At 66.8% G+C, this 10,910-nt stretch overlaps 1 protein-coding gene across 1 annotated transcript in view; it reads left to right on the top strand.

The window, feature by feature from the left end:
* Positions 1-10,538, top strand: part of LOC127018425 (acid-sensing ion channel 4-like) — a 22,528-nt gene extending 11,990 nt beyond the window's left edge. Inside the window, exons 2-12 of the mRNA XM_050900034.1 lie at positions 6,259-6,390; positions 6,423-7,072; positions 7,338-7,482; positions 7,662-7,789; positions 7,881-8,040; positions 8,481-8,537; positions 8,635-8,788; positions 9,219-9,310; positions 9,629-9,708; positions 10,045-10,149; positions 10,406-10,538. Of these exons, the coding sequence (XP_050755991.1) occupies positions 6,259-6,390; positions 6,423-7,072; positions 7,338-7,482; positions 7,662-7,789; positions 7,881-8,040; positions 8,481-8,537; positions 8,635-8,788; positions 9,219-9,310; positions 9,629-9,708; positions 10,045-10,149; positions 10,406-10,525 (1,823 nt within the window). The 3' untranslated portion in view covers positions 10,526-10,538. The remainder of the gene's footprint in view (positions 1-6,258; positions 6,391-6,422; positions 7,073-7,337; positions 7,483-7,661; positions 7,790-7,880; positions 8,041-8,480; positions 8,538-8,634; positions 8,789-9,218; positions 9,311-9,628; positions 9,709-10,044; positions 10,150-10,405) is intronic.
* Positions 10,539-10,910: the final 372 nt, after the last annotated feature.

Raw genomic sequence — 10,910 nt, 5'->3', positions numbered from 1 at the left:
ATGCAAGGTTGCTGCTCCGCACAGTCCAAACCCAGGCCAGGGAGCGTGTTAGCAGCTTGGCAAGCTCGCTCTGGCATGTTTGGGGGTGCAGCTTTGGTGCACCTTTCCCATGGGGACCCTGAGCGCCTCCTGGCTCTGCCCCATGGCTTTCCCCATCTCCTTCCCAGGGGAAGCAGGAGGCAGAAACTTGGGGCAGAAACCTCCTGCAGCCCCAGCACCCGACCCACGTGCTTAGGGTGAGACCAGGGCAGCATGCTCAACATCTCAGAGAGGTTTGCTGGCTGCTGACAGGCTGAAGGGGGCTTCCCCAGCTCCTGCCCCCCTGCCTCTCTGCACCCCTACCCTGCACTGCAGCATGCCTCCCCCCCCCGCCAGCAACCCCAGCACTTCATCTTCTGCAATTCCCTTGGTGTTGGTTCCTTCACCTGCGCGGGTGACCCTTTTGGTGGATGCTTTAAAGTGCTTAGTGCAAGCAAACCATATGAAAGCACAGGCCACTGGGAGATCTGCAGGGAGCAGGTTAGCCTTGGCCAGGGCAGTGGTCCCGACCTGGGTGGGATGCTGCCCCACGACCGCTGTGGGATGGAGAGGGCAGAGTCACACATCTGCGTGGGCTGGGGACCTCGCTGGAGCAGTGTGCGAGCCCTGGGCAGCCTGGGCTGAGGAAGCTGCTGGGGAGCTGGAGCAGATGCAGTGCCAGGCAGCCAGGCTGCACAGGCGAGCAGAGCCTGAATCGAGAGAGAAAACCAGGAGCGATTGGCACGTGCGGGCTGGCAGGCTGGAGGCTGCGAGGGGATGGGATTGCTGTTTATAAATACATCAAGGGAGTAAACACAAGGGAGGGAAGAGAGCTATTTAAGCTAAGGGACAATGCTGGCACGAGAACAAATGGTACAAACTGGCCATGAATAAATTTATGTTGGAAATGAGAAGCTGAGTGAGATTCTGGGACGAATTCCCCCCAGGAGCAGCAGGAGGGGAAAGCACAACTTTGCAATGGCACTTGCTCTGCTACCAGAGGCTGCTGTGTGCTACCGTGCCTGTGCAGCGGGGCTGAGAGGTGAGGGCCTGGGGTCCCCAGCCCCTCGCCTCCATGTCACAGCCACCCTGGCTCTGTGTGGCACTGGCAGCACAGCCCCCTCTGGCTCCTGGATGGGCTGGTGCAGGACTCCTGGGGTGATGGCTTGCAGGGAGAGCTCATTCCCTGGCACACAATTTGGGTGTGCTGTCACAGATGCTGCTGCTGAAAGCAGGATGGTGCCAATGTCCCCCTGCTTTACTGATGTCACTGGCAGCGCTGGGGCAGATGTGCTGGGGAGGTGTCCTTGCCCGTGCACGTGGTGCATCCCTCTGCCATGCATTGCATCCCCATGCTCCTGACCCACCAGGAACAGGGAGCCCTGGTCCAGATCCTGCCCACTCCCGGGGAGCACTGGGCTGCATGCTGGCCCTGATGCAGCAGCCTGGCAGTGACCTGCTTGCCCTGCCCGGTGCTGGGGCTTGGGTGCCTCCCGCCGCTCTGCCCGGCTGGCGGCACAGCCCGCGGCACAGCTGAGCACTTGGTATTCCGGCAGCGAGCCTGCTTGGCACGAGAGGGGCTCTGCCGGCTCCACGCGCCCACGTCTCCGCTGCTGGCTCAGGCCTGGCCAAGGGGGCTCAGCTGGCATGGGCTGGCCCGTGGCACAGAGAGAGGCACATCTGCGGTGGCACGAGGGGTCCCGGCCCCTCCGGGATGTGCCCACAGCATCCCCTGGGCCCCCTGCCACCCCACTGCTCTCCCTCCTCCTGGGAAAGCGAGTCAGGGTGCCGTGGAGGATGCTCCAGGGCTTGGCCCTTCACACATGGGGGAAACCAGGAGCCCAGCCCAGCATTGGTGTGCCCTGCTCTGCCAGGACTGGGGCTGCAGAGCCCGATGACCCATGGAGGCGGGAGCCCCGGCCCCCACAAGCAGGGCTGCATCCCACAGAAGCCATCCTGGCAGCTCTGCGTGGGGCAGGGGGCTGCACCGAGGGGCTGCTGGTGTGGGGGACGGTTGTGCCGCTGCCGGAGCTGGGGTCGAGCCAAACTGGCACCGTTCCCCAACCCCTCCTGGGAGCGGGGAAGGGAAATGATGCGACCGTGCATGAGAGGGGACGTTTGCAGAGGCGAAAACATCCCACTGGCTCAGAAAATTGCTGCAGAATCGGGCTTGAAATGAGTTGAAATTGCTGAATCCAAGCAGATCTCATATCCTGGGCAGTTGCAATGCTGGCGTCAGCGCTGCGGCTTCCTTCCCAGGGCATCCAGGCAGGGCCTGGCTGTGCCACACAGGGGGAGCACGCTGCTGGGGACGTGGTGGGGGGCTGCCATGGGGGGGCCGGGGCATGGTGAGGGGCTCCGGGGCCAGGATGGCTGCAGCAGGGGGCAGGAGCAGAGCAGGGGGCAGCGTGCATGGGTGTGCCATTGCCCCAGCTCTACCAGTGTCATCCCAGTTTGGCCCGCAGCTCCTGTGCCGTGTCTCCTGGCCAGGGGCATCCCTGTGCCTTCAGCTGCCTGCGCTCACTCAGGAAGCAGCATTTCCAATTTTGGAGGCTGCTTTCCTTTATACCACAGCCCTGCCCATGCTAATTTGCTCTCTGGGCTGGGGTACCTGGAGATCACCCTCAAGGTTACCCGTGGACTGGCATCCCCGCCAAGCCCAGGATGGAGAGCACTCTGGTGTCTTCCCATCCCTGTCCCCATCCCCATCATGCCCAACAGTGATGACTGTTCTCAGGGGTGTCTCTATGCTGGGGTGCTCGCTCCTACACGGTGTGTGCATGCCCAGAGCTTGCCTGCCAGCTGCGTGTCCCAGCAGGGATGTGGGAGCAAGGCTGGATGTCCCAGCAGAGACTTGGGAGCAGGGCTGTGTGCCCCGGGCGTGCAGGAACAGGACCCGCTGGCGCCGCACGTGCCGCAGCTCGTTTCCCTCACATGAAAACGTTTGGCTGGAAGCTTAGCGCGGCCTCTTGTCTCCTCGGAGCAATCAGGATTTGTTGCTGCTTGCAATGTTTAACGTCGTCTTCCAGAGGCTAAATACCGTGGGGAGCCGTGTAAGCTGTGGAAATACCTGTGTGAGCTGGGATCAGCCGGAGGCTGGCACAATGGGCTGGCAGCAGCGGGGATGGGGGACGGGGAGTGCGTGGGGCTGGTCCTCACACCCCCAGTGCTCATGGGTGGGCTGGCATGAGCCGGGGTGAGGATGCTGGGGGCCAGCACCTTGCTCCCATGGGACTCCCCACAGCAGGGAGGCAGGACGGCGAGGCCCAGGGGTTGGAGGGGACTTGAGGGGCCCTGTAGCTGTGTGGGGTGGGGAGGAGAATGCCAGGGCCCCCGGCGATCTCTAGCTGGGATCTGCCTGCCGAGGCACAAGCAGCTATTTCTGTCAAGGTCAGCGTGTCTCCACGGCAGAGAGCAGGGAAATGAGGAATCGTGTCGAGAAATTACCTCTCTAATGGGGTCTCCCCTGCACATGAGCGCGGCGCGGGGATGCCGGCGTGTGGCGGCTGAGCGGGGAGACCGGCACGCAGTGCGGGAATCCTGCTGCTCCAGCCCCAAGGCTGTGGCACCCATGGGTGCCCGGCGAGCGGAGCAGGTGCCCAGGGGCCCATGCCCCAGGCACCATCTCTGGCTGGACACGTGCTCCAGCCCTGCAAGGCACTTTTCTGGGTCAGCTGCAGGGAGGAAATCATGTTCCTGGTGCAGGCAGGCTCTCCTCTGCCCTTCCTCCTCCTCCTCCTCCTCCTCATGCACTCCCTGTTATCTAATTGGGTTTGTCATGCTGGAAAGGCAAAGCCCTTCAGGACTGTGCTGTGCTCTCGCCGGCACGATTTCACAGCTGGCCTCGGCACCCTGGCAGCCGACAAGTGAGTAACTCAGCTGGGCGCCACAGGCACCCCTGCCCTCCCTATGTGCCTCTGCAGCCGGGCTCGCCTGCCTGGGGCTGCAGGGGACAGGGGACAAGGCCACCGCCACCGCTGGACCTTCTCCTCCAGCCCTGCCCAACACTGGTCCCTGTCCCCCAGCTGTCTGTCCCCACATGCCCCAGCCTCTGCATCCTGTCCCCATCCCTCACCCCGCTCCAGGGTGATTGCGATGCTGCCTGGAGATGTCTGAACCAACATGAGATGGAAGCGTTCAGAGAAATGACATTTCCTCCAGCCTGGGAAGCTCATCCTCCGTTTAAAGAAAACTAATATAAAAGCTGCCCTGGTGTGCAAGGGGCTGATGGTATCAGGCTGGCAGCCTCCGGCTCTCGGAGCCACAATAAATCTCAGCAAGGAGCCGAGCCAGCTCAAGCAGCCCCACACAGACTTGCTGGCACGGTGGGGAGGGGGGTGCTGAGCCATGTCCCAGGGGTGGTGTAGGGACGCACAGGCTAGAGGGGACGGCTCAGTGTGGGGTGGGGTGACCCACTGGGCTGGTCCCGAGGGTGCAGAGAGCAGGGAGCCCGTGGCAGTGCTCCTGCTCACACCGGCATCGTGCCATGGTGGGGATGGTGCCAGGACCGGTGACAGCTCTGGGGCGTGGGGCCATGTGGGTGGCGAGGGCTGCTCCACGGCCTTGGCTTTGTGTCCCCGGGGAGCTGAGCTCTGTCCCGGGGAAGCACTACGGCATTTGCTCCTCCAGCAAAGCAAGTAGCAGCGCTGGCATCCCGTGGCGGGTGGGATGGGGACCGTCCTTCCCCCCGGGGCCGGCTGCTCCCCACTGCTGCCGTCGGCGGGGCTGGGCTGCTGCCCTCACCTGCCCTGCGCCCTGCCGCGGCAGGACCCGAAGGCGGGATTACGATAGGAGCCAGGGAGCGCGGCTGGGGGGGGGGGGGGGGGCGATCCTGCCCGGCCCGGCTCTGCCCTGGCGATGGCGGGGACGGGCCGGGCCGGGCCGGGCCGGGCGAACGGGTGCTGGTGAGGGCGGGTGCCCGGCGGGGCCGGCGCTGCGCACCCTCCGCGGCCCAAACGCGGGGCCCTGCTGCCCCCTGCCGGAGCCGCCCACCCACCGCCCGGCCTGCGGCTGCCGGACTGCCGGGGCCTGGCCAGAGCCGGCAAGGGCTAGAGCTGGCACCCTGGGTGCCTTCGGGCTGGCTTCTCCCTGCTGCGGGGCAGAGCGTGCATTGGAGGTGGGGTGGGAGGGAAGCGCCCTGCCACCCCCTGGGCACCGGAGATGCTGCCCGCTGCCTCCGCTCACCTCCCTCGACGCCCGTCCCGTTCCCTGAGGCCGAGCCCCGTTCCTGACCTGCCTGGCGTCTTGCTGCGCCTGTCGCCAAGCCGCCAGCTCAGATCCTGGCCGGGTCCCCGGGATGGCTGTGGAGTCATGTCTTGCTCAGGCAGCAGGGCCGGCAGCGTGGATGGTGCTAGGAGTCACTGCTGAGGCGAGTGGGAGCTCCCCTCTTTCCAGTCCCCCCTTTCACTGCTGCCCTCCTCCCGCCCCAGCTGCCATGGAGCAGCAGGGATGCTGCCCTTCACTGGGAGCACAGTGGCCCTGGCTCGTCCCGGGGCTGTGGGGGCTGCGGGACCCCCCGGGGCCAGCCCGCGCCTCGGCAGGGCTGGTGCCAAAGGCGGGTGCCTGGGAGTGGCAGCAGCGGGAGATGAGAGGCTGCCGGGGAGTGCGGTGCTGAGCTTTGAAGACACCCTGACAGGCTGTCGGGGCCCTGCCAGCCACGCTGACAGCCTGGTGCAGAGACACCCCCCCCCTGCCGCTGCCACGCTCTGATCACAGCCTCGCCCGTCACTTCAAAGCACCCGCCGGGCTCAAGTGGGCTCCCATGCAGCCTCCCGCCCCATGGCTCCACTCCTCCTGCCCCATGGCCCCACTTCTTCTGCCCCACAGGGCCCAGATCCACTGGGGTCCCCAGCTCCAGGGTGGCGGACCAGGGTACAGCACTGGGGCAGGTACACATGTGGTCCAGCAGGCTGGCAGGAGACGATGGCCTCCCAGGCCTGGCACTGTCCTGCCTCTGTGGGGCAGAGCCCCCAGCCCCAGAGCAGCTGCAGTTGGGGACCCTGGGGGTCCAGGCAGGGACCCAGGGCGGACTGCAGTGCCAGGGCAGGGGACGAGCTGGGGTCGAGCATCCCTGGGCATGGGGCTCACACAGGGTGGCTGGGACAGGGCATCACCGTCTGGACACTGGTGCCCACTGTGCTGGGGCACTGGGGGCTGCCAGTTCACCCTGCCTGGGGTAAGGCAACACACCCCCCCTGTCCCAGCCTGGCTCAGGGAGGAATTTTCCATTCCCGAATGGAGGTTGGGGGAAGGCGTGTGTTTGCAGCAGCCCCCTCCTCTCCCTCCCCTCGCCCGTCACCGGAGCAGCTCAGGAAGGCGCCTGCCACGTTCGCCTCCAGGAAGGCGCAGAGCAAAAGCCTCCCAGGAGGGAGAGCTCCCTGGAGGGGACCGGGGACCCCGGGCAGCCTCAGGAGCAGCCTGCACCCCACTTTCCAGAGAAGCCACCCTGCTTGCAGCCATGCCACTGCCCCTTGCCTGCTGCCGGGACGGGGAAGCCCTGGCAGCAGCTCGGGACGGCGGCACTGCCCAGCTTGCCGTTGGCGTCCTGCGAGCCACCAGGATCCCCGGGCTGCACTACATGTGCACCCGGCCGCAGTCCCGCCTGCGCCGCCTGCTCTGGAGCCTGGCCTTCCTGGCCTCCGCCGGGCTGCTGGCCACCGGCGCCGCCGACCGCCTGCACCACCTGCTCTCACGCCCCGTGCACACCCGGGCACGCCTCGCCTGGGCCCCCCAGCTCCGCTTCCCGGCCATCACCCTCTGCAACTCCAACCGGGCACGCTTCCTGCACCTCACCAAGCCGGACCTCTACTCGGTGGGGCAGTGGCTGGGGCTGGCCCGGGAGAACCGCTCACTGGTGCCCGAGATGCTGGCCGTGCTGGGGGAGGACCGGCGCGCGTGGCTGATGCGTCTTGCCAACTACTCACGCTTCTTGCCGCCCCGCCGCTCTGAGCGCACCATGCAGAGCTTCTTCCACCGCCTGGGCCATCAGATCGAGGACATGCTGGTGGAGTGCCGCTTTCGGGGAGAGCGCTGCGGCCCCCAGCACTTCGTCCCTGTGAGTCCCCTCCTGGCAGGGGCAGGACAGCTGGACTGCCCCATGGGTGCTGGGAGCGATGCTTCACAGCCCCCCCAGCAAGGGCAGAGGGGTCGCAGCGTGGTGGGGGAGGCTTAGATGAGCCCTTCCAAGGGCCATGCAAGACTGTTCCCCCTTCCAGCACCTCCATGGGATTGGAAAGGGGTCCCTGGACCTCATCCTGCTTGCAGAACACCCTGCCAGATCCCTGCCTGCTCCCTTACCCCCTGGCTTTCTCCATCCCCAGGTCTACACACGCTACGGTAAGTGCTACACCTTCAATGGGGACCGGAGGAACCCGCGAGTGACCCGCCAGGGTGGCATGGGCAACGGGCTGGAGATCATGCTGGACATCCAGCAGGAAGAGTACCTGCCCATCTGGAGAGAGACCAGTGAGTGGGGCTGCAGCGCAGGCAGGGCACGGGTGAGGGGTGCTGGGAGGGAGGGCTGCTGAGCAAGCAGGGCACCCTGCGGGGGGGCTATGGGGCAAGCGGGACACCGGAGGGGTGGTGGGCCCCAGGGTGCAGGTGCTGGGTGGGTGCAGGCACGCAGCCCTTCTGTCCTCCCACAGACGAGACGTCATTTGAAGCTGGCATCCGGGTCCAGATCCACAGCCAGGACGAGCCGCCCTACATCCATCAGCTGGGCTTCGGTGTCTCGCCTGGCTTCCAGACCTTCGTGTCCTGCCAGGAGCAGCGGGTAAGGCAGGATGCCCCACAGCCCCCGGGGAGGCGCCCGCGGGCACCCAGCCCGGCATGGCCCTGCAGCGATGCCCCTCTCGCCCCGGCAGCTCACCTACCTGCCGCAGCCGTGGGGGAACTGCCGGGCCAGCGTGCAGGGGGAGCAGACGCTGCCTGGCTACGATACCTACAGCATCGCTGCCTGCCGCCTCCAGTGCGAGAAGGAGGCCGTGGTGCGGAGCTGCCACTGCCGCATGGTCCACATGCCAGGTGAGGGGTCTGCGTGACGGCGTGGGGGCACCCCACTGCCCCGACGGTCCTGCCCGGGGCTGCCCCGGCTCCCTCCAGCCTGCACCCAAGGACTACCCCCGCCCTATCCCTCTGCACCCAAGCACCACCCCTGCCCATCCCTCTGCACCCAAGGGTCCCCCTGCCCCATCCCTCTCCACCCAGGGACCACCCCATCCTCTCTACACACTGGGTCAGCCCCTGTCCTACCCTCCTTACACCCCAGGTCAGTCCCTTCCCTGTCTGCCTTGTACCCAGGGGCCACCCCTGCCCCAGCCAACCTGGAGCTGAGGGCCACCCATCCCCATCCCCTCCGCACCGAGGGGCCACCCCTGCCCCACTGCCTTTAGGGGATTGAGTCGAGGGTGGGGGGCAGAAGCAGGCCAGACTCCCACTGCCCCTGACCAGCTGCTTCTCCACAGGCAACGAGTCCATCTGCTCCCCCAACGTGTACATCGAGTGTGCTGACCACACGCTAGGTAGGTGTGGCGGCAGGTGGGCGACTGGGGGCCAGCTGGGTGCCCCCGGGGAGGGGGCTGGGGGGGTGCGACCATGCCAATGGGTGTGTGCCCCCAGACGCGGCGGTGGAGGACAGCCAGGAGCGCTGCAGCTGCCCCACGCCATGCAACCTGACGCGCTATGGCAAGGAGATCTCCATGGTGCGCATCCCCAACAAGGGCTCGGCGCGCTACCTCGCCCGCAAGTACAACAAGAACGAGACCTACATCCGGTGAGTTGCTGGTGCTGGCATGTGCCAGGGAGGTAGGCAGGGGGCTGGGGACCTGGGGAACCCCCATCCCACTCCTGGCAGCATGCAGGGAGCGGATCCTGGCACTCAGCGTGCAGGGAGTGGGTCCTGGCACGCATGGTCCCTGCAGCATCCTCTGCCCGGGGGTGGCTGCCACTAGAGCATCTCCCCGACCCATCCGTGTCCTCCCAGCCCTTCTGCCGGCATCTCCCCACCCCACGGTCCCTCCTGGCCTGGGACATGCCCCCACTGCAACAGCCTGAACAACTCACAAGGGCCCTGGGAGCACCTGGGAGCTGGAGGAGACAGACAGACAGAAAGGGAGCTGGGGGACAGGGGAGGTTTGGGGGGCAGTGGGATTGGGAGCGTCAGTGACCAGCCCTCCTCGCCAAGCACTATGGTGTCCCCACAGGGAGAACTTCCTGGTGCTGGACATCTTCTTCGAGGCGCTCAACTATGAGGCCATTGAGCAGAAGAAAGCCTACGACCTTGCTGGGCTTCTCGGTGATTCCTCCCACCTTCCTGTGGTACCCTGAGGCGCGGAGCTCTGGGGCCCAGCCCCGGGAGGACCTGGGGCTGGTCAGGGAGGGACCACGCAGGGCGGGAGCTGGCCGCAGACTGGCTGAAGGGTGGCATGCTACTGGCCATCCCCTGTCCCGCACGTCCCCTGCTCCCTCCATCCTGCCGCCCCTGCCCCCATGACCACCCTGTCCCCCTCCATCCAGCAGCCCTGGCACTGCCCGCAGCCCCGCTGGCCCACCCCAGGCTCCCAGTGGGCTACTCAGCATCTCCCAGTGACCATCTCCCCCTCCTCCTCCCCAGGGGACATCGGGGGGCAGATGGGCCTGTTCATCGGTGCCAGCATCCTCACCATCCTGGAGATCCTGGACTATGTCTATGAGGTGCGCTGAGCCTTCAGGGCTGTGTCTTGACGGTGGGAGCGGGAGAGGTGCAGAGCGGGGGCCAGGCTCCCTGGGGAGGGGGTGCCATGCATGGCCACCCCAGAGGGCTATTACAGCCCCCAAATCGGGGAATGCCCAGCAGGAGGCAGTGGGAGGAGGACAGGTCCCCCCACTATCCCTGGTGACCTGAGGACAGGGAGGGTGGCGGGCAGAGCTGTCAGCCCCTGTCTCCCGGGCAGGTAGGGGAGCGGGTGGCAGGTCCGTGCAGACTGGGGTGCCCACACACGGGGTGCCACCTGCATGCGGGTCCGGGTCTGACCCCCCGTCTGCACCCAGGTGATCCGGGACAGGGTGAGCCGGGTCCTGCGCCGCTCCAAGCCTCCCCTGAAGAAGCCCTCGGGCAGCATCGCCACGCTGGGACTGGAGGAGCTCAAGGATCAGGTACCCCCGTGGGGGTGGGCTGCCCCAGGGGCTGCAAGAACAGGGCCTGGGCAGCATCCACCCCTGCCCCTGGGGGAAGGAAGGTCATCCCAAGAGCAAGGGACAGCACGGCTCTGTGTTTGGTGCCCTCAGGCTGGGTGGCAGGGAGCTGGGTGCCCCCGGGGGGGCTCCTGGGGATGGGCTGTGCTGGGTGGGGGGGCACAGGGTACAGGGTGCATGGGGCCTGCACCCACCCCACTGACTGCCATCCCTGCAGAGCCCCTGCGAGACGCTGGGCCGGCACGTGGAGGGCGCCTACAACGCGGGCATCCTGCCCAACCACCACCACCGCCACCACTACCCTCACCAGGGCGTCTTCGAGGACTTCGCCTGCTAGGCCAGCTCGGGACTGGGGGGGCAGCCCCCCGCCACCCCCCTCCCCACTGTCCGCACGGAGAGGGACCGCCGCACTGGGCGCGGTGGGCGCAGGCCCCTGCCTCCCCCACCCCACTGCCAGGACCAGCCGCGCCGTTCGCCTCCGGCGATGCTGCCGGAGCTGCCTCGGCACCGGCACCGGAGCGGCTCCCCAGCCCTTTTTGCCCGTCCCCGCCACTTGCCCCCAGCACGTGGGCTCAGCCCCGTCTCAAGCACACGGCGTGGAGGGGGATGGGCACGCCGGGGGGGTTTGGGGGAGCAGCAGGGTGCGGGGCAGAGGGGCCCTGGCGATGCAGAGCATGCAGGGGGTAAGCTGGGGTTCCTGTGAGCCCCTCCAAGCCCTCCCC

Source organism: Gymnogyps californianus, chromosome 7, assembly GCF_018139145.2.
Source record: "Gymnogyps californianus isolate 813 chromosome 7, ASM1813914v2, whole genome shotgun sequence".
Taxonomy (NCBI): Eukaryota; Metazoa; Chordata; class Aves; order Accipitriformes; family Cathartidae; genus Gymnogyps; species Gymnogyps californianus.
The sequence above is the reverse complement of the archived record's forward strand: the minus strand, read 5'-3'. Positions and strand labels throughout refer to the sequence as shown.